Here is a 26,554-nt window from a genome sequence, read left to right as displayed (position 1 = left end):
GAAAGCTGATTTGGCTGCATCTAGAGGTCCCAGCATGGACTTCATAACCAAGAAGCAGGCTCCTGTCACAGCCTCCTCCCCGCAACACGGCAGCTCTGTGGACCCTGTTGAGAGCATCCAGCTGCCACCTTCTGGCCTCAGCTGCATTCGTTAAAAAGTACCAGGGCTGGGGTTTTTCAGGGGAAAGCTGGCTGCTTCCCATTGTCTCCTGGAAAGCCTGGCACTCCAGCCCTGGCTGCTCATCACCAAGCCTGCAATCCATTCGTTGTACCCAGTGGTTCTCAAGCTCAGCTGCAGTGCGGTCAGCCAGGGACCTCTAACAATTACGAGATTCTGGTTTACTTGGTCTGGCCAACTGGAGCTTTAAGCGCTTCCCAGGTGGTCGTAACACGTGGCCACATTTGAGAACCACATGGCTTCAAACTTTCAACTGATTTTTGTTCTAATGTCACAGATGCAGGAATTTGGAGGTTGAAGACAACCACAGATGAAAAATACATGTTTTGTGGGAAAGCATTTGTACTATGAAGTTAAAATTTAAAAAAAGATAGGAAACATCAAGCAAGTCCTGAGACGAGACACACGTGCTGACCAAGTTTACTTTAGAAACACTTGAAGTTCCCGTAAGACATGTCCAACATCCCAGGCCATCTCAAAGCCCAGGAATGGCTTTCTGGAAACTTGGAATTAATGGTGCCCATCCCGCTTCAGGTAAGACCCCAGGTAAAGGTCTCCTGGTCTGCAATTCCTCCTGGCTTACTTCTGCCAGCCAATGTCAGGAATGTGGTTTGTCTCTGCTGGGTCAGAAGTTGTCAGCTGTCCTCACCCGGTGTCCAGGTGTGCCCAGGGCCGGTGTGTCAAGGCCCAGCTCGCAGCCTTCTTCAGGGTGGAGCATCTGAAAGGGCTCCCACCTTCACTTGCCCTTTAACTGAAGACTGATAAATGCCTTTATCTGCCACTCACTGTTTTAAAATCGAAGTGCCAGGAAATGTTGACATTAAACAAAATTTAAAAATACTAACTTCCTGCTTCAAAGTTGGGATAAACATAAACCCTCTACTAAGACTGTCAGGCACAGATGGATGCCTCACTTCCCTCCAGCATGAATTTTCAGATAGAACCGTCATTACAACCTGGAACAGGTTAGTGGTTGTAGCTGCGCACGAGAGATGCACCATGCTACATGCAGTAGACTTCGCCATTGTCATTATTTGGAGATGAGCTGTGATGGTTTCAGCTGTGTAAGGGTGCAGAGTTGAAAAAGGGTGGACTGGGATGTTGTGACGTGTCTAGAGTCCTGTTGTTCAATCAAATAGTAATCTAGGTCTTACTGTGAAATTATCTTGCAGACATAATTAAAGCCATTCATCAGCTGACTTTAAGTAAGGAATTTTCCTGGATGACCTGGGTGGGCCTGATTCAATCAGCTGGAACGTCTTCAAAGTGGGGCTTGATGTGCTTCGCCTGCACGCGTGGAGGTCCGTTCTGGGCATCTTCCCTTACGACTGGCTGCCCGACGGGTTTTGGATTTGCTCAGCCATGCCCAACCACAGAAGCCAATTCCTTTTCCCTAAACCTCTTAACATACGTATCTCCTCCTGCCGGTTCTGCATCTTGGCTTAAATCCTGACTGGGATGAGCAGTGAACAAGAATGCCCACAAGGGGGCCTCCGAATCCCGATTGTGTATTAACACAATTCGATAGACTTGGATCAAATCACTGTAGAAAAATAAAATGCTAATAAAACACTAAACTTCTTCAAGGGCCAGACAGTAACCATAGGATTTTCTCTCTCGCTTTAAACTAAGCATGTTGCCTCATACGCTGTGCTCATTACTCGGCAACAGTGCTATGAGCTCTACGCCATCGGGCAAGAGCTATCTGTACCTTCTGAGCACCCGAAACAAGGTTAGTCGAAGTGAGGAATGGAATTCAACTTTAATTAATCTAAACAGGTTTCCAAGACCCTCTAGACGCCCTCCTACCTCCCCAGAGCTACCCTGTCACCTTTTATCTGCTTCCCCTAGAAACAGAGAACCTACACCCCAGCCACGCCAGGCGGTTAGCTGTATGCCAGCAGCCCCAATGGTTTAGACGGCAACATGGTCACGCGACCTAGAGCCCATAATCTGTAATCGCTCTGCATTTGCACTTTCTCCCAAATATGTCTGGACTTGAAGCCACTGTTCCCAGCTCTGCCCCAATTTCTGCTGACCACTTGGCATGCCTCCTCTCTCATCTTTTGCCTAAGCTGCCTTTTCCAAGGACGTATGCAAACATCCTCAACAAATTCCCCCCTTTTTGTCCTGACACAAAGCCCTTAGCTCTCACAGGCCTATTGCAATGCCCCCCAAACGATCAAGACCTTAGGACAGACAGGTTCACAGACTTCTAAACACACACGCACACCGAGTACTCCTGCTGGTCACTGAAGCCTTTTTATTTTTGCACACAAAACCTCTGGGGACCTTGGCTGTGGACACCTCAGAGATGACAATGTAGATAAAACACACGGCTTCAGACACTTGGTGGGAAGCGAGGTGAGAAAAACAATGATTTAGGCCAATCACATGATTACAGAGCCAGGGTTTCCAGCGGGGTTCCAGATGGTCAAGCTTGGCGGCTGTAGCGGTTCTAAGGAAGCAGTGAGAACAGCACAGGTGGGAGAGGCCAGTTAACAACTACCAGACGCCCTGCAAGGACTGGCTGGGGCCTTGAGCCGCCGGTGTGGACGCTGGGAGCAGAGGTCTAATGAGCTGACCAGTGACTGCAGGACCCAGGCTTGCACGCCCAGAGCTTACTTGGCCAGGGGGTTTCTGAAGTTCCTGCCGGCAAACTTAGCCTTGCTGCCCAGCTCCTCTTCAATTCTGGGGAAGCAGAAGAGGGGAGAGAGAGAGGTCAAATGTCAGTGTAGCTGAGCTCTTCCACCCAGAGATGTGGTCAAAGACGCCCCCTTCCAGGAAGCCAAGAACCCGGCAGTTTGTCCAACTTATTCTCCAACCCTCCAAGCTGAGCTTCTCTGAAATGCTGGGAACAGAAGAGCATTCAGCTCACACCCACCCAATTCGCCTGGCGAGGCGTCCACCTCCTGTCCCTTCTCCCCGCCCCCTATGTTTCTGAAGGACAAAGTAGAAATGTCACGATTGCTATTTTATTTCTTGGAATATAATGAAAGGACAATCCAGTTTCTTCAACAAGTGGCATGGGAAAAGGAGGGGGAACTCATTAGTGTGAACTCTGGATCCTGATGTAGAGAAAGCGATGCATTTTTGAGACAACCAGGGTAAAGTGAATAGACTGGGTACTGATGTTACAGAATTACTACTAATCTTGGGCACCGTCATGGTGGAAGGGTGATGCTAAAAAGTAAATCTTTATCTGAAAGTGATTTACAACTAAAGAATTTACAGGTGAAGTCATAAGATGCCTCAAATTTGCTTTAAAATTCTCCAGCCAAAATGAACAAGCAGGGTGTAGAGAGACAAACGCAGAGAAGTATCGACAGCTGGTGTATCTGGGAGATGGGAAAAGGCCTGCTTTCCACTGTTTTGTTATGCTTGAAATTTTCCAGGATAAAGTTCTAAAGAGGTCACGTGGAAGAACTTAGCAAATGGATGTTCCTTTTCCCTGTAAGATGGGGAAAATAACAACAAAAGGGCAAGTCTCTCTATGGTTGGGAGCTTCCCAAGGACACCCCAAAACAAAAAGGAGGGGACCAGAACGTCCGAAGGCACTACACAGTGGAAACCCTGCTGTTTGCCCTTCAGCAATTTTCTTCATCTCCCTGAGTTGTGGTTTCTTTGTTGGCAAACAAGGCGCTAAATTAGATGGGCACTAAGCCTCGCTTCTACCTCTAAAAACTGCATGATTCAACTGTCCAAAGGGAAGCCTGTTCCCTCTTCGACCAGAAGATGTCAGCAGCACTTCACCAAACAGGCTCTTGCTCTGGGGCAATGTCGCAAGGCACCTCTGGTTCTAGGCCCAATTCACCCCAACCCTAACACTGCTCAGGCCGGGGGGCACGGCCCCCTCTGTCCCTGTCCCACAGAGTCAGGTGCTCCTAGTGGAAGGCAGGCCCCCTCTTCACCTGAGGATCTGGTTGTACTTGGCCAAGCGCTCGGATCGGCAAGGCGCGCCAGTCTTGATCTGCAAGCAAGAAACAAAGGTCATGTTGGCTTGTAGTGGACACCACATCTCAAAGGCATTTCAAGGAAGGTGAGGGTGCCAGGCAGAGACACAACAATTTCTTTAGGAGGATCTCTGACCTTAGGAAGGAAGGGATAAAAGGGGCTTCCAGGACCCCATTCTACCCCTCCCGTCACTGGTCCTGTGTCCCAGGAAGCTGAGGTCAGAGAGAAGCAGGGAGGGTCTTTCACTCCAAGGAGCTCCTTACCTGTCCAGTGCAGAGCCCCACCACCAGGTCGGCGATGAAGGTATCTTCAGTCTCCCCAGAGCGGTGAGACACCATCACGCCCCACCCATTGGACTGGGCCAGCTTGCACCTGGAAGCCAGGACACAACCCAGATGGCATGATGCCATTTCCTGGGCAAAATAGCCCCTTCTAGCTCCCCTGAGGCCATGACTCACTGTCCCTGGTAGGAGACAAGGCAGGGTGCGGCGGCCAGCAAGCTCTCAGTTCCCAGGAAGAGGACAATCCTCTCCCTGCTCTGAACCACACAGCCCCGAGGACCTTCTCAGCCCTCCAGTGGTGTCTGAGAAACTTGAGGGGAGAGTGTGTCCCCTCAGATGGCACCTCTGACTGAGGTTCTCCATTCATGAAGTGGTCAGAATTAGGCCACAACTGCCCCATGCCCCAGCCCCTTGGTGCCATTGTTTACTTTAGAAGCCACCTGGAGCTCAAATGTGACACTCTGTTACAGCCTGGGGTACGCTGAGGTCCTGTCACGAGGGCTCCCCAGCACCAGAAGAAAGGAGCTCTCTCCGGATTTAACCCTGGCCCATGAGAGTGCTCCTGAGGGCACTTACGCCTGGAGGGACTCGGTCACGGAGCCGATCTGGTTCACTTTGAGCAGGAGGCAGTTGCACGACTTCTCGCCCACGGCCTTGGCAATCCGCTTTGGGTTGGTCACAGTGAGATCATCTCCCACCACCTGGATTCCTGCGCTGGCGGTGAACTTCTGCCACGCTTCCCAGTCATCCTGGTCAAAGGGGTCCTCGATAGACACCACTGGGGGAAGGAGTGTCATGTCCCATCAGTGACCCTCCTGGTCTGCTGAATGGCAGCCTCACACCTCTCACCTACAGGACCGGAACAGCCCCCCACTCGTGTCCTGGAAACACTGCACTACCAACCTACTCCTGTGACAGGGCACAAGTCACCCACAATCCTGGAACCTACAGATATTAAATGGGATCCTCGCCTGCCGAGGGTGGTGAGAGTTGTGCGCCATCGAGAGTAAGAAAGGAGCCGTGCACTCAGAAGCCTGAGGACCTGGGTTTTGTCTTGGCACCACCTTGAGCAAGTTACTCAGCTCAGTGGTTACACAAGCAGTCTGACCTGGACTCACACTTCCTGGTCTGAATTCTCGCTCCACCATCTGCTGAGTGCCCTTGGGCGAGTTACTGACCGGCTCCGTGCCTGTGAGATGGTATTAAGAGGCCCCACCCTGTGTGCATGAAGTGCATCACAGAGCTGAGAGGAGCGCCCAGCTCACAGTGAGCCTAACAGGCTGGCTGTCCTCACCTGTATAACGGAGCCAAGCCTGCATTTGCTCAGAGCCTGCTGCTCTGACAGTGACAGAAGGTGATCACACTCTGTAAGCTGATGTCTCTACTGGCTGACACTGCAGAAGCAGCTCTTGAGACTCTGCTGCACCAAGCGCCTCTGTGAAGCCCTCCCCACAGAGCGTGTGTGCATCTGAAGTGGAAAAGCCCCCATGCGGAGGCGTGTGACAGACACCTCCCCAGCCACTCTCACACCTGCGGCCACCAGCTGGCTCAGTGCTGCAGCAGCCGGCTGCATGTCAGTGGCTAGAGAGGGTGCCACTCCCCAGGAGCACTCACCCGGGTAGTCCTTGATGAAGGACTTGTACAGGTTGGCCAGCTCATCGGGTGTGATGTATCGGTTGGGGTCATCGGGTGACTTGAAGTCCAGGTCATACTTCCCTGACCTGAAGAACTCAGAGGCAGCCACGTCCATGCCAATGACAACCTTATCGGTGTAGCCAGCTTTCCCAATGGCATTCTTCAGCAGCTCCAGGGCTGGAAAGACATGGCGGCGACAAGTTTGAAAATCAGGTAGGTGGAGATAAAATTTTCCTTTAACAGCTGCCAAATGGGAACCTTAACAGAAAGACCAAGAGGTGGTCTGGCCCCCAACTGTCAGTTTCAACAATTCCACTTACTGTTTCTGCTTTGGGAAAAGAACTATTAGTTAGGGACCCTGGCACATCACGAAGTGGGAGATTCAGTCTTGATTCTAGGAAAAGAGGCTTTCTCACTGACGAATGCTCCCAAATTTAGCACCCAGGGACAGCTGTGCTGGCCAAGATACAGCTACAGTGACCAGCTGAGATCAGCTGTCCCGACGAACAGGCTTTAAATAGAGCCGAGGCTGGGATCCATAGGGAGCACCCGGTGGAAGGGGAACCCTGGACATGGACAGCGAGGCCCTGGCCCCAGGCGCTGCTGTCTGGAGCCCAGGCTCAGGTCTGCTTCGCTTGGCAGCGCCGCCCGCAGGGAAACTGATGAAGACTCGTGGCTCCTGCTTCATCCCAAAGATCTTTGAGCTGTTGGGGCAAACCACATGAAAGGGCCGTATTCATGTGGGTGACCCAAAGAGCAGGATGCATACTTTCTTTCACTAGCTGCCCTCGAAGGCGACAGAACATGCTTGAGGCCTACTTTTTCCTTCTGAAACAAAAAATTCGGCCCTGAATTCTTCTCTTAAAACTTTCAGTACCCTCTATGCAATTCTCACGCTTAATTCTGTGCCCGAGGATTCTGTGGCTGAATGAACTAAAACAGTTATTGATCACAGCCCTGAACAGACGGCATCTCCTCAAACACGGAGCAGATTCGAAACCTTTGCCAGCGCAACGTGAAGCACGAATAGCAAAAGGCACAAACTGCCTCTCTATACTCCATCCAGCCCAATTTAAACAAATCAGCTGGCCATTCAGAAATCAAATAAATAAGAAAATTTCTTATTTTTTAAAAAAATGAAGCGTTAGCTCCCACTTCCCTCCCCAAGAGTCTGCTGGCATTGTTTTGCATTTTGATACTTGATGAACAAAAGACGGAAAGACCAACGTTCCCCAGGTGGCAGGGCAGAAGAACCTGGGGACTCCTCTGGAGCCTCTACCTTCTTTATTCTCCAGGATATTAGGAGCAAACCCGCCTTCATCCCCCACATTGGTGGCATCTTTCCCGTATTTCTCCTTGATGACGTTCTTCAGGTTGTGGTAAACCTCCGCACCAATGCGCATGGCTTCACTGAAGTTGGCTGCACCAACAGGGAGGATCATGAACTCCTGCATGGCCAGCTTGTTGCCAGCGTGAGAACCACCGTTGATGACATTGAAAGCCTGGGGAGAGACAGAGAAGTCTAGCACCTGGCCCAGGGAACCACACAGAATAGCAAGCCCCTCACGTCTGACTGCACAGCTCACAGACGGGGCCACGTGTGGCTATGAAGTGCTCACCAGGTCTCTCTTGAGCCTGCAGTAATTATCAACAGAGGCGCGTACTGCTCTAAGCACTGGCTCCTATCTCAGCAAATGGACACGACCCAACAGGCTAAGAGCAATTTTCATCCCCTAGTCAAAAGTCAAGGACTTGAGGTGCAGGGAAGTGGAGCCACCTGCCAGAGGTCACTCTTAGCAAGTGGCAGAGGAGTTGTTTGCAGCTGAGGCCTCCAGAGCCTGCTTGTATACACCGTGCTCCAAGAGTCACACATGGACAAGATCAAGTCATGGGAGGCGTCAGGGTCCCAGGAGAAAGCTAATGCTCCCTGCTCCTCACTTGGGAAGTCCACAGAAGCTACTCACCGGAACTGGCAGGATCACTTCAGAATTGCCAGCCAAGTCAGCAATGTGGCGGTACAGCGGCACCCCCTTCTCAACAGCTCCAGCCTTGCAGACAGCCAGGGACACTCCCAGAATGGCGTTTGCACCAAACTTAGCTAGAACAGAACAGAGCTAAATTGAGGTATTTCTCCCCAACCTTCTCCCTGCTGGCTTTTCTGCTGCGAGTACCGCCACGGCATTCTCAGCCGTGTCCCCTCTTCATCACATTTACTTTCCTTGTTCAAGCTAGAGATGCAAACAGCATTCATGTGGACTCGTGCTTTTTCCCCTAAGAGAAAGCTCCTTTGGTGTATGGAACTCTGGAAAATTCCATAAATTGCTTGATTTATTATAAAGGACACACGAGCCCCTGGTGAGTAACTCTGCCGACATGCTGCTGCCACCTGCTCACACTCTTGATATTTAAAGCCATGATTTACTAAGGCGAGGCGAGGAAACTACAGGAGACCACAGACAGTCATGTAGCTCACTATTGGGGACCACATGGCCTCTTCCCCAAGGACCTACAAGGTCTCCAGGAGGTGCCGCAATCCTCCCCGCACAGCCTCCATCTCAGGCCACTCACATTTATTTTCCGTTCCATCCATCTCTATCATCAGTTTGTCAATCTTCTCCTGCTCCACGACGCTCAGCTTCTACAGGGAGAAGGGAGGACAAGCTGCTTGGTGTCACTCTGTGTGTGTGACCTTTGCATTCCTGTCACAGAAGCTACCAAACTTTGGAACTGTGCAAAGTCTAAATGAGTTGTGTGACACATTTGTTTGGGGGAGAGAAAGGGGTAAAACCAAGAGAAAACAGGGAGGTGAAAAACTGCCCTTTACTTGCTTTAGCAGCACCAGGCATTTCTCCAAGCACTGGGGCGCCAACAACGAAAAATCTAAGATACGGTCTTTGTGCCACACAGATTAGTCTACCCAGGGAGACCAAAGTTATGTCATCCGTAAGACAGACTTGTCTGCTGCATGCTAAATAAGGCATTACTACGGGGTAGTGTGACTTTCCCAGCAATGAATAACAACTCATTGTTCACTCAAAAGAGCGGTGGCTTCAAAGGCAGCCGCCGCTGCCGTCCCTCGCTGCGGTCCCTCTCGGCATCTTCGGCGATGGCAAACGCCACCGGCTGACGGGAGGGGTGATTTCTGCAGGCAGTCCAAAGCCATTTAGCAAAATGTTTGATGAATGATCAAAATGAGCATTTTTGGTGAGATTATAAAATAATAAAACTGGAGTCTTGAAAACTGGGTCAGAGTAATTTTTTAGTAAAAGCATTACTTTAAAAACTTCATAAGTGAACCATAACAATGTATTATTTTATATATAATGTCCTTCATACAAAAACCAAAATACGAAAAGAAAACCATCTATAACTCCCTCAGGCCGGGTTAACAATTTGGCATCTTTTGTTTTTTTGACAAAGCATCTTTGGAAAATAAGCAGTCACCCAAGCAGACGGCTTCAGAGGCCAATCCTCATTAAGAGTTAGACCCAAGTATGGTTTGCCCCAGGGGAAAAAAGGCCCAGGAAAGCCCTGCTCCCGGTGTCAGTCATGCTGGTTAGGGCACCGCGGCACAAAGGACAGGGCTGTGCGGGCGCCCAGGGGACTGCGCCAGAGGGTTTGTGTCGGCAGGGCAGCAATGAGAAACCGCCTGGGGCCCAATTAAAGAGCGCCAGGGAAGCCAGGCCAAAACAAGCCAGCCGGGGAGAGAAACAACAGAGGCGCCCTGTGCCACCAGCCCACAGGACGAACTCTAGGAGAGGGACGACGCCCAAGGAGAACACTGAGGCGGCTGTGGCGGGTGTGGCACTAGCCAGGGGCTTCCAAATCCTTCCCACCTGAGTAAGCGCCTGGCGTTATGGGGGAGGGGCCGGGGGAGGATTATTTAACAAGAGTTCCACTGTTAAAAAAAGACGTCAGTAGAAATGGAGTATATTCCATAGTTCATAAAAAAAACTAAGTCAGCCACCATGGATACCACATAAAACAGCCCTGAGAGCCACTCTTAAAATCTGGACCTTCATTTCTCAAAGGTCAAGATAGTTGGAGGGAAAAATCAAGGCCCCAGAAGTCTCCCGGCCCTCTGCTCCAATTCCATGTGCTGTTAGGCGGGGGCTCGCAGGCAGAGGGCAAGTTAGAAAAGGGGTAATATTCTCATGCACAACAGGGAATCCAACAGCTTCCTTAGCTCTCAGAATAAGCTCTTCGATAAGGTGGAAAGCCCACCGGCCTGGGAGATGCCCTGATGGCACCGACAGACATTAGTTCTCGGGAGGCAGGTCCTACCTTGCTAATCAGGGCAGGTGCAATAGTTTTATTGATGTGCTCAACAGCCTTTGAGACACCTAGAAGGAACAATCAAATCAAATTACTGACATTAATGAGAACCAGGCCTGAGCAGCATTGCTGGCGGGAATTACTGATATTAGCCCAGATATTCAGAGCCCACCAAAAGACCTTCGACGGGACCTCCTTCAAACCCCCGTCTCCTCCCCAGAATCAGAGGACTTTCTGGCCCAGTCTGAGCGCTCTTACCTAGGACCCCAAGGGTTAGAGTCACACACAGAGCAACCACCCTGGAATGTCTGAATGGACATTCATGGAGGTTAGTTTCAAGACCATGCACTGGAAACACCAGCTGTGGAAGCTAGAGGATGTCCAACGTTATTACCTGGGTGCACAAGGCTGGAGCCAGGAACTCATTAATATACTTAATGGGTCTGGAGACACCTGACCAGCAGAGATTGACAGAGAAGGAAAAAAGACAGACTCAGAAGAGGACAGGCTGTGAAGGACACTAAGTGAGAGAAAGAGGAAACAGGAAGGTGGGGAGAAGACTGAGGGGCCAGGAGTTCACCCTCACTACAATCCAGGCACAGCGCTGTCCTGCTTCAGGCAAGCGTCTGCCTGGTGAATGGTGATGGCGGGGAGCTCTCTGCGGTTCTTCAAGTGTGGCTGAGAACGCCGCCTCATCGGCCCAGTGTCTCCCAAACTCACTCCGCTACTGCCCCTTCCCGCAGCCTTTTAAGATCTCTTTCCTAATCGTCCTCCCCGGAGGGCTTCCTGTGGCCCTTGGGAGGCCACAACCCATGGTCACACTGTAAGATTTTTCTGTCTCCCCCAAGAATTAATTTCCACCCCTGGGGGTGGCCGTGCTCCTGCTGACAATGCACGTCTAGTCCTCCTGCAGTTCTGGAATTTGGCCACACAGGTACTATCTACAGAAAAGTGGCAGAAACGCTGACAAGTCAATGCAGACAGCCCACCAGAGGCTGGCTCTGCCTCGGAGGGGCCTCCTGTGACTCAACCAACAGAAAGTCCAACTATGACAACTGATCAGCTCGTCTCTGTTCATGGGAGCCGCTGGCCAGACCTTCTGAGACCAGACCCTTGAGGAGGGCTGACAGTCTGGAAGGCCACAGAGCCATCCCATGAGAATGGTGAGGCTTTTTAGTGTTAATTAACACGTCTTCTTCCCATCCTTAGGTTCCCTGGCCTAACCAGGAGTTTTTCACAGTTTGGAGACAAACTGCAATAGAGCTCAGCATTAAAATTCTTGGCCCTGAGTTTAGAGGTTTAGGAATGCCGGAATCAACAAGCCGGCTCCCCGACATGCAGTGTACACGCTCACCATCGACACTGTGGGCCAAGCAGAGGGAGAGTGGGAGGGAGGCCGTGACAGGCCAGGAGCAGGGCTGGAGGCGTGGGGGATGTGCGCCGGCCCGCTCCCGAGGCAGGATGCGGCTCTGACCCTCACCTTTCCCCATGTAGCGCGTCTTATCATTGTCCCGGAGCTCCAGCGCCTCATAGATACCAGTTGAGGCACCACTGGGCACAGCAGCTCTGAAGAGACCTGGATGTTGAGGGAGAGGGAAAAAACAGCAACGGTTAAGAAACACAGTCACAGCACTCGCCGAAGGTCCCTCCCTGCTCAGAGGGCTCCGTCATTAGGAAACTCTGCTACTTCCTCCTACCAACTGGGAGATTCAGGGGCTCGTTCTCCGCCTTTCACACTTCCATGATTCTGCCATGCAGACTCAACAGCAAAGCTGAACAATTCCTCTAGTTTAGAGCAAAGCTTCTCAAACTTCCACGTGCACACATATCACCCAGGGATGCTGTTAAAACGCAGATTCTGAAACGGGAGGTCTGTGGACCACCCCCCAGCAGCGCTGCCCAACGGAAATACAACGCGAGCCACTTACGGGGTTTAAGATTTGCTAACAGCTACAGTGACGTCAAAAAGCAACAGTGGAAAGTAATTTACTATATCTTATTTAACTCAATATATCTAAAACATTACCATTTCAACATGTAATAAAAAATATTAAGATATTTTAAGACAGTCACCCCCAGACCACTCTGAGATGGGGTTGCTCACTTTCAAGTCTTGAGAGCATTGGCTCAAGAGGAATCTCTCCAGTTCATTCGTTTCAGTTTAGGCAGTGACAAATGCTATTTTGGGGCTTCCCTGCTTAACAGGAAACCAGAAAACAGGATAGATTCAGGGGAAAAGGAATGAAGACAACAAAGGTGCAGAGTTTAATAAGGCTAGAGAACGATGAAGCATTGAACCACGCAGTTTGGCCGATACAGAAGCCAGCCATCTGGCTAAACCTATACCGTGGAGCATAACACGGCAGGCATTAGAGGAGGACGGTGCCAAGTAAGGTCCTGCAGAGGCCTGGTTATGGGGGTGGACAGGTTCAGGGGAGCAGAAGTGTAGTCAGCCCTGGATCTACGTGGGCCTGTAAGGACCCCCTGTGTGAGGTGTGTGAAGAACGGGTGGGTGTGTGGGGATGCGAAGGCAAACGAGGAAAGAGCAAAATCAACCACGTTTTTTAATGGAATGACCTGTCAGCGTGCCTCTGGCGGGCCATGCCTGTGTGTGAGCAGCAGGACACGCACTCTTCTTGGCCCAGGCCAAGAAGAGATGAAAGCAAGAGTGACCCTAAGGTAAACTCTGGCTCAGGGTGCTGATGATGTCAGTGCAGGTTCCCCTGTAACACACGTGCCACTCTGGTGGGGGTGTTGACGGGGGACCTGGGCATGTGTATGTGCCCATGTGGGGACGGCAGCATACGGGAACTCTCTGTACCTTCCGTTCAGTGTTGGTGTGAACCTAAAACTGATCTAAAACACAAATTGTAAGAAAGCAAACGAGAAATTATGACAGGCTCTTAGCAAATCCATGATTTCTTGTTTTTTGAAAAGGATTAAGATACACAAAAGAGAAAATTCTATGCATTTAAATTTCAAAAAATACTAATTTTAGTCATTTTAAAGTGTTTCAAAGAAAATGCCCCCCTTCCAACAATCTTCTAGTGCCTCGGGTCTTTCTTCATTTTAAAGTCCAGTAATTTCCAAGTGGAAAGTTCCACCCGCTGACTAAGCAAACCAATCTCATAAGATGAAAGGAAATTCTCAGATCCCCTGAGAACCATGGTATTCAGCAAAAAGTACAGGCTCAGAAGAAACTGGCTCTGAGAGCATCTGCCACAGTGAGTGACCACAGGCAGAACACAAGGAGACATTCACCCAATGATATCTAGATTTGAGGAGCCTTCATTTCCTGGGCAAGGAGGACAGGAGGAGGAGGAGAGCAGGAAGGGCAGGGCTAGGGGCCCCACAGCCAGGCCCGTGATTCACAGCCGTGACTCAGCTCTGACTGGCAGGGCTCCCCATGTGCTCAGTGCCACTGGGCGATTCTGCCTGGGGCTCCTTTTCCAACCTCACCCATTATGTCCACTTAGAAAAAAGCAGAGACCGCTGGAGGCAACACAGGGCTCTGGAGGCACAGGATTTTTCTTAAAGTCAAAAGGGGGGCGGGGGGGCTCTTAAAGAGTCCCCATTCTCTTGTTTTTTCACATAGCCAGACTCCTCCTTGGGGGACTTACAGCCAAGTGAAAATAAGAGCCTCTGGACCGTCCCAACACCCAAAAGTAAAGACAGTCCCTGCCCCCTGGTGTCAAAGTGCCTCCTGGAAACAAAGAGTGCTGTACTGACACGTGCACTCGCTAACCTCGTTCCTTTTCAAGGGAGAAAGATCCACCCGATCGATCGTACAACATCTGTGTAACAGGCCACGGCAAGCCGTGAAGCAGACAGTGACGGGCCCTTTTAGGGACAAGGTATCGCCTTACTTCCCTACCTCACTGACCCAGGAGCCAACCTGCCTCGTTTTAAATACCAAGCAGCAGCAAGATAAGGACTCCAAGCCCTACCCCACCCCCCCAGTGCTCCCCTAGCCAGGAAGCACAACCCACCAGGATGTGCAGAGCAAAAGGAAAGCTTTTACGGTAACAGACTTTTCCTCGCCTAAGGCTCCGTCATTCTCAAAAAGGAGCGTGGCGGAAGGAACTATAGAAACAAAGGGGCACATACCTTTTGAGGTGCAGAGATCAACCTCAACAGTGGGATTCCCACGGGAGTCGAAGATCTCCCTGGCATGGATCTTGAGAATAGACATGGTGAAGTCCTGTGGGGAAACACAGTTCACCTTTTCCATAGACCATCATGCAGCCTGGGCTCACTCATTCAAGGGATCACTTCCGAGGATTCCCAGACTAGAAAGAATCCACAATGGACTGCATATGCACGTAGGAAGGCTGAGTGCAAGGGGAAAGGAGGTCTGCTGGCAAGCAGTGGGAACCGCTCCTAGAAGACGAGGCCGCGCCCAGCTCTACAAGGACTGAAACCCCAGCATTCAGGTCTCATCCTATAAGCCAAGAAAGCCTGAACGTGTGTGCGCCAGGGAGAAATCAAATCCAACTAGAAAGATTAACATGGTGATGGCACGCAGAATGGCTGAGGAGGAGGAAGCCTGAAAACTGGTTATTGCCATCAGTTAACAATGATGGCTGGCACGGGAATGGAAAGGGACCCAGGGGACATGAAGGTCACAGGCAAACCCATCCAGGATTCGAAAAATGGGGTGCAGCCCGGAGGAAAATCTAGTTTGTAGTGAAATAGCGAATTGGCAGATGGAGACATAATTCATCAAGTTAGGCTCGAGGTCGCAGGAGGATGTCCAGTGGTGGATACTGGGAAATCAGTTAGAAATTCAGTCTGGAGCCTGGAGCAAGCTCCTTGGGTCCGTGCACTGTGCTCTCTGCCAGTGCCAATTTCTGGGCCTTTCCAACCTCACGGTACTTGGGTCTTCAGCAAGACCGGACACATGAATAATGACATCTAATTAGTAGTTCTTTCAAAGGGCATTTTACTCCATTAAAACACTCAATTACGAGATGTCATGATTTGTAACTAGAGAAAAAATTCTATTTTGGGGGAAGAGGCTTCCTTTAACTACACCTTAAGAAAAAAACAAAACAGGATTTGCAGCTACAAAGTGCAAACAGCAAGTCCTCAAAGAGGACTTTCTCACCGCTCCTGCCAAGGGCTCTCCAAGGAAGAAACTAATTGAACAACTTGTAGGACTGAAGGAGATGAGGGGATTTGTATTAGTGTTTAGAAGCCATTATCTAACTGGGCTCCCCTCCAATATCTTCTCTGGAATGTTCTACAGCAGCAAATGGCATTTTTTTTTTAAGTTTCAAAATTAGATACTGAAGTTGCTTCTGTGGCTTTGTTTTCTATGTAACAATGGAGCTTTATTCATGAGCCAATAAAAAGGTATACTAGCTTTTATCTACCATCTTACAAAAAGGCAAATTTGGTTAAACATATTTTTTAATTTTAGTTAACTGAGTTTTGGCAAATTATATACCTGTCTAACACATTTCCATCACCCCAGAAAGTCCCCTCAGGCCGTTTCCAGTCAACCTTCGCCCAGCCCCAAACTACCACTGTGCTTTACCGATTTCAGATGCGCTTTAAAATGCACCTTTCTCAGACTATCTGAGCGTACAGCTGAGATCTCATCTTTTGTTTCACTTTATTGACACGAGACAAGATAATTAACTCATTTCTTGACGTGAAAATCAAATGCAATTCATCTTCAAACTTGATAGAAAAACTATTCCCCAAGTCATTAAAGTTCAGGGAGAAGGTTGGTCTGAGCAAGAGTCTTCCCAGCTTTTTACCTGTCTGGACTGAACCCCGGACCAGAGGCAGCACGAGTGGACCGGGCAGCCTGGGCCTGGTTGTGCCCCGGAGGCAAGTCAACCGACGGGCCGCACCGCCCAGACCACGTTGCAGAGGAAGAGGTGAACAGGAAGTTTCCTCAAACTACATCTTTTTTATTTCAGATCAGGGGCCGACCGTTGGCGGCCAGCCAGGGGCGCCGGGAGCAGCTCGTGCCCGACTCGGGCGAGGTCACCTGGAGAGCTCTGCACCCATCCACCAGCTCAGCTGCGCTCAAGCATCAGCATCTTCTCGAGTTGTAGTCACCGCCCATGCTGAAGCGGCGGCTTCCCGGGCATCTCCCCCTTCCCTGCTCCTGCCTCCATTTTGGGAAGAGCCTGGCTTTCCTGAGCACCGGGGTTAGGCCTGGACCGCTCCTCAGAACCTTCCCCTCTCCACGCCTGCTCTCCTATGTGGCCTGCGCCTTCCACTCCTGACCTCCCGGCACAGTTATGCGGCCCTGTAACTCCGCAAATACTTGTTGAGCAGCACGGTCCCCTCCGGAGAAACCAGGAGCCGCACCCCGCCTCGGGCCGGGGTGCCCCACCGGCCCGGAGACTCGGCTCGCACGCGCCGGCGCGCCCCTTCCACGTCCCCGCCGAACCCACGGGCACGCCGCCCGAGGGGCAGGAGCCCCTGGAGGACCACGCGCCGCCGCCCGGGCGCGTGCTCGGCAGCCCTTCCCCGAGTCCTCACCTGGCCGCCGGGGGTCGCCGCGCGGGAAGAAGCAGAGGCTGCTGCAGACCACGAGGGCGAGCGTCAAGCCAAAAGGACCACACGCTGCAAGTCCCAGAGCTCTTCTCCTCGCCCCCTGCTCCGACTTCCTGCCCAGCTCGGAGGCCCCGCCCACGGCCCGGCCCGGGCCCGCCTCCTCCGTGCCGCCTCGCCATTGGCCTGCCGCGCCGTCACTCAGGCCCTCGCCACGGCGAAAGGGACGGGCCTATGGCCGCCGACGCGGCGGGGACGGAGGGACGACGACCCGAGGAGATGGGGCGGGGCTGGGGGGCTCTGTCTCCTCCTCGGCTGTGTCGGGGTGCGGGCGAGCCCTGGTCCCGGCCGACCTCCGCTCCTGCCCCCCGCGGGGGCTCTCGGGCCAAGCAGGGTCTGCGGCCCGGGGGCGGGGCGGCGCGGCCGGCATGAGGGCTCGGGTCTCCGTCACGTACTTCGAGTCCCGCACGCACGCAGCGTCGCTCCGGCGCTGCACGTCCGGCCCACGACCTTGGTGACGACCTTCGCGGCCCGCCCTGCCCACGCCTCCCTGTCCCCCGTCCCTCGTCCCTCAGCGTGGTGCCGGAGACCCCGTCGGCCTAGAGACGTTGGCGGCTGCGCGCGCCGACCCCAGTCCCAGGCCCCAGGGCCGCGTGCCGGGGGCCACGTGCGCCCTCCCGCGCCTGCGCGCTGCGCCCCTCGCCGCGCCCCGCCGCCTCCCGGCCGCCCGCCGAGGTGACCCCGTCCTTTTGTCCTTGTGCGTGGATCAGACGTGAGTGTCAGGGCCAGGTGGCTGCGAGGAAGTTCGCTTTTCTTTAACTACAGGTAATACTTTTTGAGCACGTCCTGCGTGCCAGGCACATTTCCACGTGCGTCCCAAGTGTTAATTCATTCTCTAGCTCTTGTTAATATTGCTTCTTGAAAGGAGACTTCATATAGCTCTCTTCACCGCTGGGGTAGATCAGATCTACCTTGTGATTACATGTGTACCATACGTGTAATGATTTGGGACTGGAATTTCACACAGACCCGGGATTGCTCAAAGTTCAAACCAGGTACTATTCCGTGATAGTCTGGCAAAGGAAAACCGGGAAGGGGCGGGTGCAGAGACTAACCTCCCTGATCAGGAAGTGATACTCGTTTAAAGTCAGTCCTGCAGCACGTCTCCCATCACTTCTGTTTCTATTAGTTGTTTTTATATTCTCGGCATTCGTCTTGGTCTCTTACTCTGAGAGGTAAAACACTGTCATATGTCTCCATATTTTCCACATTGCCTTGCATAGAGAGATTCAAATATTTGAACTTAATTACTGTTTCTTCTGGTCAGCTGCAAAAACTGCTTTTCTTCCTTCACTCCTAGCATTTTTATCCCCCAGCTACTAGCTTAGGTTTCCAAGGCCTTGGGTAAAGGGGATGGCCTGTTGAGTCCACGGTATTTGTTTTCCGTTGACTAAGAAGCAGGAACTTTAGGATTAAATTCAGCAAAAAAGCAACAAGGAAATTGTAAAATATTTCAGTAAAGAATTACATGCATTTTGCAAGCAGAGCTTGTGATTTCACCAGCAAGACACTGATGTTTCAGAGTGCTTAAAACCAAGGTCCCAGCCCCATGACTCAGCAGCTAAATCGACAGCCAGCGTTTCCTAAACCTTAAGAACTGCACAGAAATCAGACACTTAGAGCTCTTATTTTCAAAGCAATCCTAAGGTGTGGTCCTGAAAGGGCTCCAAAACAATCTGTTTTATTTTACATCGAAAGAGTGAGAGATAAAGATAGAAAGACACGGCTCTAATAACTGCTCTCCGGCCAGAACCAGTGAATCTAGCAGGAAATCAGATGCAGAACATGATCCCAGACAGCTGCTGTGGCAAGATTCTTGGAGGCCCCAGCACAGCGTTCTGAGCCAGCACTTTGACCTCAAATTGTTGCTCAAAAATTAATGATTAGTAGAGATGCCCTCAAATCTTTTCCAAAATCCACGGGCTGCTGAAGGCTGTTCCTGTCTCCGCTGCTGCCAAGGCTTCTTTGGCAGGCCGTTGGGTTCACGTTTGTGTGCACTCCCCTGTGGGGCATTTACCTTACTACAGGCATCTGGTTATTATTTGTCACTCCCAGTATGATTGTTGAGCAATTCACTGCAGTGGCATACCAAAGGCACTCGCCTGCTGGTGGGCAGGGAGGGGAAGTGAGTGTCCAGGGCTGCTATCAGAAGACCACCCCATGAAGCACTGCAGATAGCGCCTGCAGGACATTTGCAGGTGGGCACCAGGATGGAGGGAAGGAGAATCTGCAGCACCTCTGACCCGCCTGGTTACCGATTCTATCTGTGGGATGTGCAGCCCTGGTTAAAACTGCTGGTGGGCTGAAAAAGTGACAGACCTCTTTTGGAAGGTGGGTCTCTAGCCAGATGGGAATCTTTAGGGTTGGATAAATGGCCCAGGGGAGGTAAGAGACCAGATGAGAGCAGAAGGTCCTCAGGGGATCTAGGGGGATGGCCCTCCTCATAACAGACCATGAGGTTTTTGTGTTTGTCATTATTTCACATAAGCCAAAGACCACATAAAGTGTTTCTGGTATAGAGAATAATAAACGAACAGCTGTGTACCTACTTCCAGCTTAAGAAATGGGACACTGGCAATACCATTAAGGTCCCTTGTGCATTGTCTGGCCCCAGAGGTAACCACTCTCCTAAATTTTGTGTTTGTTATTCCCTTGTTTTTCTTTATGGTTTTAAAATACATTTGTCAACTTTATATAAATGGAATCTTACTGTTTGTAGCCTTCTGCTACAGTTTTTTTTTTTTTTTTTGCTCAACTTGGTGTTTGTGAGCTCCACCATCCCTGTAGCTGTGGATGGTTCATTTTAACTGCTGTATAGTATTCCGTTGTGTGATTATCACGTTTCCCTGTCAGTGTACATTTGGGTTCCTGGTTCTTTTTTTTCTTGTTAATACCAACAGTGCTGCTATGAACTTTGTTGCAAATGTCTTCTGAGCACAGGTGCAAGAGTTTCTCTAGGGTGTATACCTAAGACATACATTGAGATGTGGAATTCCTGGGTCATGGGTACAGATGTCTTCAACTTTGTTTTCCAAAGTATTTGTACCTCTGTGTCCTTCCAGCAGCAGTGTATATGAGTTCTGACCCAGTTTAAGAAAAAATCAAATTCAGGTCCTCTCTTGCATTTTTTTTCTAGAAATTGGATTGCTTCTCAATTTACCATCCTTTCCAAGTCCTTCTCTTAAAGAAACCCACATGTCCTCTCTGTAAATTGCAGTCAGCATTCTGCCTTTATGATGGCTTTGAGGGCACCTCTTAGGGCCTCCCACTGTCAACAGCCCCCTCCCCACTGTCTTCAAAGCTGACTTAGCAAAGTCAGGAAGTAGGGATGGGGCAAGCCCTCCGTTTGAGAAGACAGAAGGGAGGAAGCAGAGTATGGTTTTTAAACAGAGTCGGTGCTAGGAGGACCTTTATCAGGGGTGCCCAAATGAGAGGAGTAAGCAGTAGGGAGATTGAAGAAAAAAAAACCCAAAAGAGTTGGGGAAGCAAGGAGTGGGCACCCAGCAAGCAGAGATCCCCTTGGGGGAGCTCATGAATGAGGGGGCCAACTGGGGCCTGAGTGGGGCTCTGGACCAGCAGGAGAAAATCAGAGGGAAGAGCCTCTCGTGTCAAAGAGCTCTGCGTGGATCCTCTTGTGCCTCCGCTCCTTTATCTGTGAAATGGGTGCAGTAGTACCAACCCCAGGAGGCGGGCTTGAGCGTAACAGCCCCAGCTCTCATCATCAGTTTGGGGATCGTTGCTGAAAGCTAGAATGGAGGCCCAGGAGGCACTGATGTCTCTAAAATAGCAGGGGCAGTAGGTCCCAGAGCAGTTTTCTTTTCATCTCTATCTCTTCCCACCCTCCCTTTCTCACAGTTCTTAAGGTTGTCACTTGAAGGGAGGCCCAGGGCAGCTGGAGCTGCGGGGGTGAAGACATCCTGGTCTGCAGAGGACTCCTGCCTGTCGGCCAGGCCGCCAGCACTGCTCGAGGCCGGAGTGCAGGACCCTGGAGCAGCCCCATTACAAAATGCCAGTCACTGGGAAGGAAGGAGCAGGCAGATCATGCAGGCGTGCGCTCCGGATGGAAAAGCAGGAGCCGAGTTCTTCCTTCAGAAGGGAGAGGCCCTTGTGATTCACTGAGAGTGGGGTTTCCGTGGAGGCTTCCCATGGACCACAGACAATGAGAACATTCTCCCTCCACCTGTCACAGATAGGTTACTGAGGCCGTATTACCTACCAGGTATAGCTCATTTCATCCTGCCGACAAGTGTGATCATCTCCACTTCTCAAAGCACGAAGAGGCTGCCTGACTTGCCCAAGCCTGCAGCTAGTGAATGCAGGCGCCAGGGGCCCAACCCAGGCAGCCTGACTCCCAGCCCTCCCCCCAAACTGCTCAGCATCTGCTCCTCCGAGATGAAGTTCACCTCGTCTGTGGATTCAAATGAGGGGCCACAACACTACACTTAGTCCCTTAGTTTGCATATCTACCCTGGGACCATAACCATACAAGGAATTTCACTGTAGCAGCTTTAGGATTTGAGAAACATCAGGAAGCCTTCATATCTGCTTGAAACTGTATTCTCTCTAGGCCAGGCTTGTGGCTGGAAAGAGAAAGCAGCTTGCAGAGTCAGAGCGTCAGTTACATTGTATTGCAATTCAAGTTCCAATTACAAAACGTCCCCAACCCCACACTGGTGATAGAATTTTGTGGCATTTCCTAAACAAGGGTACAAAGTTTCCCACAAAAAGTTTTCTGTGAACTTTACAGTTCCCATGAAGCGAGGTCCTGGACCTCCTGCGTTGGAATTCCCTGACTGATCCTGTTTTTCAGTTGTTGGTGTGCATGCTGACGGTGAGGAGAAGGCTGAGGAGAGCAGGAGTTCAGCACAGCCTGTCAGAGCCTGTTAGCATATTCCTGTGGCTACAAGAGAAACGCAGACTGGGCAGGTTTATAACTGGCTGCGTGGGGCTCCTATGGGGCTGATGTCAACCTGAAGGCTGGCTTCTAGATGGGGTTAGTGAGGACATGCTGCTGAAAGCGCTCAGATCGTCAGAGCTGGGCAGGACAGCTGCACCCTTGAGTGGCTGACTCAGGATTTGCACCAGACAGGCCAGGCAAGGTGCCAAGCTGATAAACTGCCACCTTTTGAGGGGCTTCTGCCACACCCACAGCTGGTGTGGAAGGATTTCTCAGGCCTTTACCACCTAACACAACTGGCTGGACCCAGGATCGGTACCAAAGATGCCACTGAGGTGACCTGGCCCGAGAACTCTGCCCAGTAGGAGCATGTCACAAAGAGCTGTGGGTGACTGGCCCACCAAGGTTGGATTCAGGATCTACAGAGAGAATGATCTGCTGGTAGAAGAAGGCAGATGTAGAGAGACGTGGAGCAGGCTGGAAGCAGAAGCCGTGAGGCTGAAAAGCGAGGGAACAGACTCGGCGAGGTGGGGCAGCACGGTGTCCTTGGCTGGGTGCTGTGGGGGAAGTAGGTGTGGCTCCGCAGAGGGGCCGCTGGGCACTGAGCTCCGGATCCCGAGCTGTGGTGACGTTTCCTTCTCAGGAGGCTGTGACGTCCAGCTGCCCCGATTCCTGCCTCCCTGCTCTCCTGGGGTCCCTCCAGGAAGCCCCCATAGCTGAGGAACCCATGCGAGTCGTATGCTTTGCAATCTAAGAGAGCCCATCTTGACTAGTTGGAATGAAGGCCCAAATCTGACTCCCTGAAAAGAGAAAGAGAGTCCACAAACGGGAAAAGAGTGATTCAAATGGGTCACTGCGGTGTTTATTGAGCCCCTGCTGTGCACCAGGCACTGGGTGTAGCAAGGCAAAAACTAAACAAAACAGAGCCTTAACCTCAAGGAACTTACCTTCTAATGGGGGGGAGGAGGAAGGCAGACAGTATTAAAATAGATATGGCTTTACACATGGCCAGTGTCAGAGGGGACGTTTGAGCAGAGACCTGCTGAAATGAGTCGCTGCGAAGAGCGTTCCAGAGGGAGGCTAGTATGTCTGAGGAGCTGAGAGAGACCAGTGGGCCAGAGCTGGGGGCTGGGGGAGCGTGCAGGACCCGATGCCGTGGCCGGGGGGTCGGGATGGTGAGGGCAATGCAGAGGCCTGTGCACTTCACCCTGAGTGAGAGGAGGGCCTGGGGGTTCTCAGCAGAGGAATGCGCGCTCTGCCTTCCGTTTTTGAAGGCTCACTCCGGCTGCTGTTGAAGCAAGACTGAAGAGCATGTGTCAGTTATCTGGTGCTCCATGACAAGCCCTCCCCAAAACTTAGTGGGTTAAAACAGCAGCCATCTTCTTTGCTCCTGATCCTGTGCGTGGACTGGGGCTCAGCCGCAGTTCCTCTGCTGGCCTCACTCGGAGTCCCTCGTGTGGAGCTTTCAGGCAGGAGCCTGGTGGAACCAGCACATCCAGGATGGCCTCTGCCTTGGTTTTGTGGGACTGCCATAACAAATTACCACAAATCCAGGGGCTGAAAACAACAGAAACTTATTCCCTCTCAGTTCTGGAGGCCGGAAGTCTGAAATCCAGGCGTTGGCAGAGCTGCTTCCTTCTGGAGGCGCTGAGGGAAACTGCGGTCCTTGCCTCTCTCCGGCTTTGGGGGTGGCCACCAATCTTGGTGTGCCTTGCCTGACACCTGCGTCACTCCTATCTGACTCAGTGGTCACATGTGTTCTCCCTGTGTCTCTGTGTCCACATTTCTCATTTTTTATGAGTGGCAGTCACACTGGATTTAAGGTCCACCCTAATCCAGTGTGACCTCCTCTTACTTTGATTACATGTGCAAAGACCCTATGTCCAAATAAGGTCACAATCACAGGTTCTGAGTGGACATGAAGTTTTAGGGGACACTATTCAACACAGGACAGCCTCTCATTTTGCAGGATATCTCCCACAGCCTCTCATCGTTCAGTAGGCTAGCCCCGGAGTTGACAAACTATGTCCCACGGGCCAAATCTGTTTCTGTAAATAAAGGTGTATTGGAACACAGCCACACCCCTTTATTTACATATTGTCTGTGGCTGCTTTCAAGCTGCAATGACAAAGTTGAGTAGTTCCAACAGGGATTGTAAGGCCCACAGAGCCTAACCTACCCTTTATAGAGAAAGTTTGCCCACCCCTCGTCTGTCCTGGCTTCTCACACAGCAGCCATAGCCCAAGAAGCTGCCACCCAGGAGGACAAGAAGACCCGGTGTGCAAGAGCTGGTGGCAAAGCCTCTTGCTGATGTGCCATTGGCCAAAGCAGGTCACATGGTCAAACCCAGAGTCTGTGGAAGGGGTGCCCACTGCGGGGTACCAGGAGGTGGGCTCACTGGGGCTACCAAAGAAAGGGTCTACTCGAGGGGCACAGCTGAACACAGGAGCCCAGTGAAGAGACCGCCATAGGGCCCTTGGGTGGTAACACTGGATGCGTGAGAAGTGGTTGGAGTCCAGATATATTTCCAAGCAAAGCTGACAGTTTTTGCAGATGGGCTGGATGTGGGCAAAGCACACAGTTTTTCATTCCTACCCCTCCTACTTCCAGAAGGAAATTCCTCGAAGAAAGTCATGCGCAATAAAATTAATACATACAAAATCAAGACCAAAAAGTTAAGCACGAGATGATCAAGGGAGAGGGGCAGACAGGCATAAGTGGGGGAAAACCTGGGGAGTTTGGCCCAAAGGGCACCTGTGTGGGGATAAGAAAAAGGGACATCTTCGTTGAGACGTTTTGCTTCCATCTTAGGCGTTTATAGTTGCAATGAAAATACAAAAGTGTCAGAAAGACGGCTTGGTGGGAATGGTGCTCCTTGAAAGCTCCGCCCTCCAGTGGGGCGTGCTCTGACCAGACGTGTGCGTTGTGCCTGCCTGGGGACTTGTTCACTGTAGGCATCGGGGGTGCGATGGGCCAGTGTAATGTCGAGTATGTTCGAGAAGACTTTGGAGAGACTATGAGTTTGCTTCCATTATGAAAGCCAGGAAAGTAAAATTATCATCGGTTATTTTTTTGGTGTAAGGAAAATGTTTAAACTTAAAATAATGAGTTTTAATACACCTACTTTTCAATTTTTAAATATTTTTTCAACCACTTTAATGTTCTGGAAAAAAGTAAATTATTTTTAAAAATACAAAAAAACATGTATTTGGGGGCATACGTTTTTCCTCTTGTGTCAGGTTTGCAATATTACAGGTCTTATTTAAAATTTTGATATTTTGCTCATTGTGGATTTTTGGTGTTAATTTTGATGTTTGAAAGTATACTCTCTCTTGATGACTGGATTTTTGGCACCGGCCTGAATTTTGTGCCCCAGATGAGTGCCTGGTTCCCGGCCCAGGGTGATGTGGCAGCTAATACTTAAGTGGTATTAATAGAAGATTTTCATCCAGTGTGAAGGTTCTGCTCAGTTCTGAGTGACGAGCCCACGTAGGACCTCTCTTGGGAGGCAGGATGGGGGATGAAGGACCCCCCTCCCCAGGAGGAGAGCAGACATTGGGGCACTTGAGAACCGAACAAGTTATTGAAGGATTACTATGCAGCAAAGGGCATAGCTTTAGTCTGTGGCTTCAGAAATGATAGGAGGGCTGCAGAGAGAAGGTCCCAGGGAGGTGAGAGCAGCTCAACTTAAGAGAAGATAGAGGGAACATTTCCAAAATGAAGGTGGTTCCGGCCACTGGGAGCTGTTCAGGGGGTCTGGGGCCTGCAGTTGCTCTCTCTATGTCAAAAGGATTTCGTGGTGTGTATATGTATTTAAGGTGAACCAAAACTAATTTACTTTTAATCCTTTTGAGATTTTTAGAATATGTTTAAGATCATTCGTGAAACCTCAGGATTTAAAAAAAAAAGAAAACAAACACCCCCAAGGTTAATCTCAATGAAGAAAAAAAAAGACACACAACATAAAAACCATTAAAAAAACCTCCAAAAACCCAAGGCTGAGAATTAACATCCCGGGCTCCCACCTCGTACTCCATTCATAGCAAATAGATTTTTGGATCCAGGAAAGACAAAGATGCTTCTGTTACTTTCTAATTAAAGTCTGTCCCATTTGGATGCCGTCCCAGGCCTCGATAATGTGGTGCTTATGCACAGACTCCTGGCAGGAGGGGGCCATCGCGGGCCAGCGCCAAGGCCCCTCACTTGGTCCCATCCTAATGGTGTCCTTGTCACTCTAGATAGAAGCTTTTACCCCTCCTGCCAGATCCACAGATCCCAGCTTCCCAGGCAGGAGTTTACGTCTTGGCGGTGCTTCTCACACTGTGAGTTTAATTTATTCTCAGTCATCAGAAGAGTCGGTAGACCTTGTTCCATTTACTGGGAAGCATGGTTTCTTATCTGGGCAGGAGTCCCATGAACGAGTTGTCAGAGGTCCAAGGAATGCCCCAAACTGTGTGCAAATGTGGTACGTTTGTGTACATTTTCCTGCAGGGACCTGTGGCCCCAAAAGATTAAGAACCGCTGCTCCAGGGAGCGCCCTGAATAATTTTATCGTTGCATATTTATATCACTGGAGGAAATGAATTAACTTTTCTGTAAATTCTGGAAGATGTGGCAATATCGTCTGACCTCAGTTCATCATAGCTTTCCACTCTAAGCTCAGGAGCTGTGTAACATGAGCTGCAGAGCTCTGGACACCCTCAGAAGGAACCCATTCATTTTCTCCCATTCCTCCCAGCTTCTCAGGAGATGTCCTTGCAAA

General features: G+C 50.8%; 2 protein-coding genes across 3 annotated transcripts; one reads left to right on the top strand and one right to left on the bottom strand.

Moving 5' to 3' along the window:
• Positions 1-2,417: 2,417 nt before the first annotated feature.
• On the bottom strand, positions 2,418-17,520 carry ENO1 (enolase 1). 2 transcript variants are annotated; one of them, XM_014866953.3, is made up of 12 exons: positions 16,824-17,520; positions 14,430-14,523; positions 11,803-11,898; positions 10,332-10,390; positions 8,616-8,685; positions 8,012-8,145; positions 7,327-7,549; positions 6,027-6,224; positions 4,989-5,190; positions 4,395-4,503; positions 4,089-4,147; positions 2,418-2,868 (listed from the first exon to the last, which is right to left on the bottom strand). In XM_014866953.3, the coding sequence occupies exons 2-12, from the start codon at positions 14,512-14,514 to the stop codon at positions 2,799-2,801; spliced, it is 1,305 nt and encodes a 434-aa protein (XP_014722439.1). In that variant the 5' UTR covers positions 14,515-14,523; positions 16,824-17,520; the 3' UTR covers positions 2,418-2,798. The 2 variants fall into 2 exon arrangements, with proteins under 2 accessions (XP_014722439.1, XP_070367260.1); XM_070511159.1 differs by lacking the exon at positions 10,332-10,390 and adding an exon at positions 10,717-10,775 and having other exon boundaries at positions 16,824-17,480.
• On the top strand, positions 14,628-25,690 carry LOC106847603 (uncharacterized). Its single transcript, XM_070511429.1, has 3 exons — positions 14,628-14,644; positions 16,617-17,660; positions 20,751-25,690. The coding sequence occupies exons 1-2, from the start codon at positions 14,628-14,630 to the stop codon at positions 17,572-17,574; spliced, it is 975 nt and encodes a 324-aa protein (XP_070367530.1). The 3' UTR covers positions 17,575-17,660; positions 20,751-25,690.
• Positions 25,691-26,554: the final 864 nt, after the last annotated feature.

Source organism: Equus asinus, chromosome 5, assembly GCF_041296235.1.
Source record: "Equus asinus isolate D_3611 breed Donkey chromosome 5, EquAss-T2T_v2, whole genome shotgun sequence".
NCBI lineage: Eukaryota > Metazoa > Chordata > Mammalia > Perissodactyla > Equidae > Equus > Equus asinus.
Note: the sequence above shows the minus strand (reverse complement) of the source record. Positions and strands in the feature narration are given on the sequence as shown.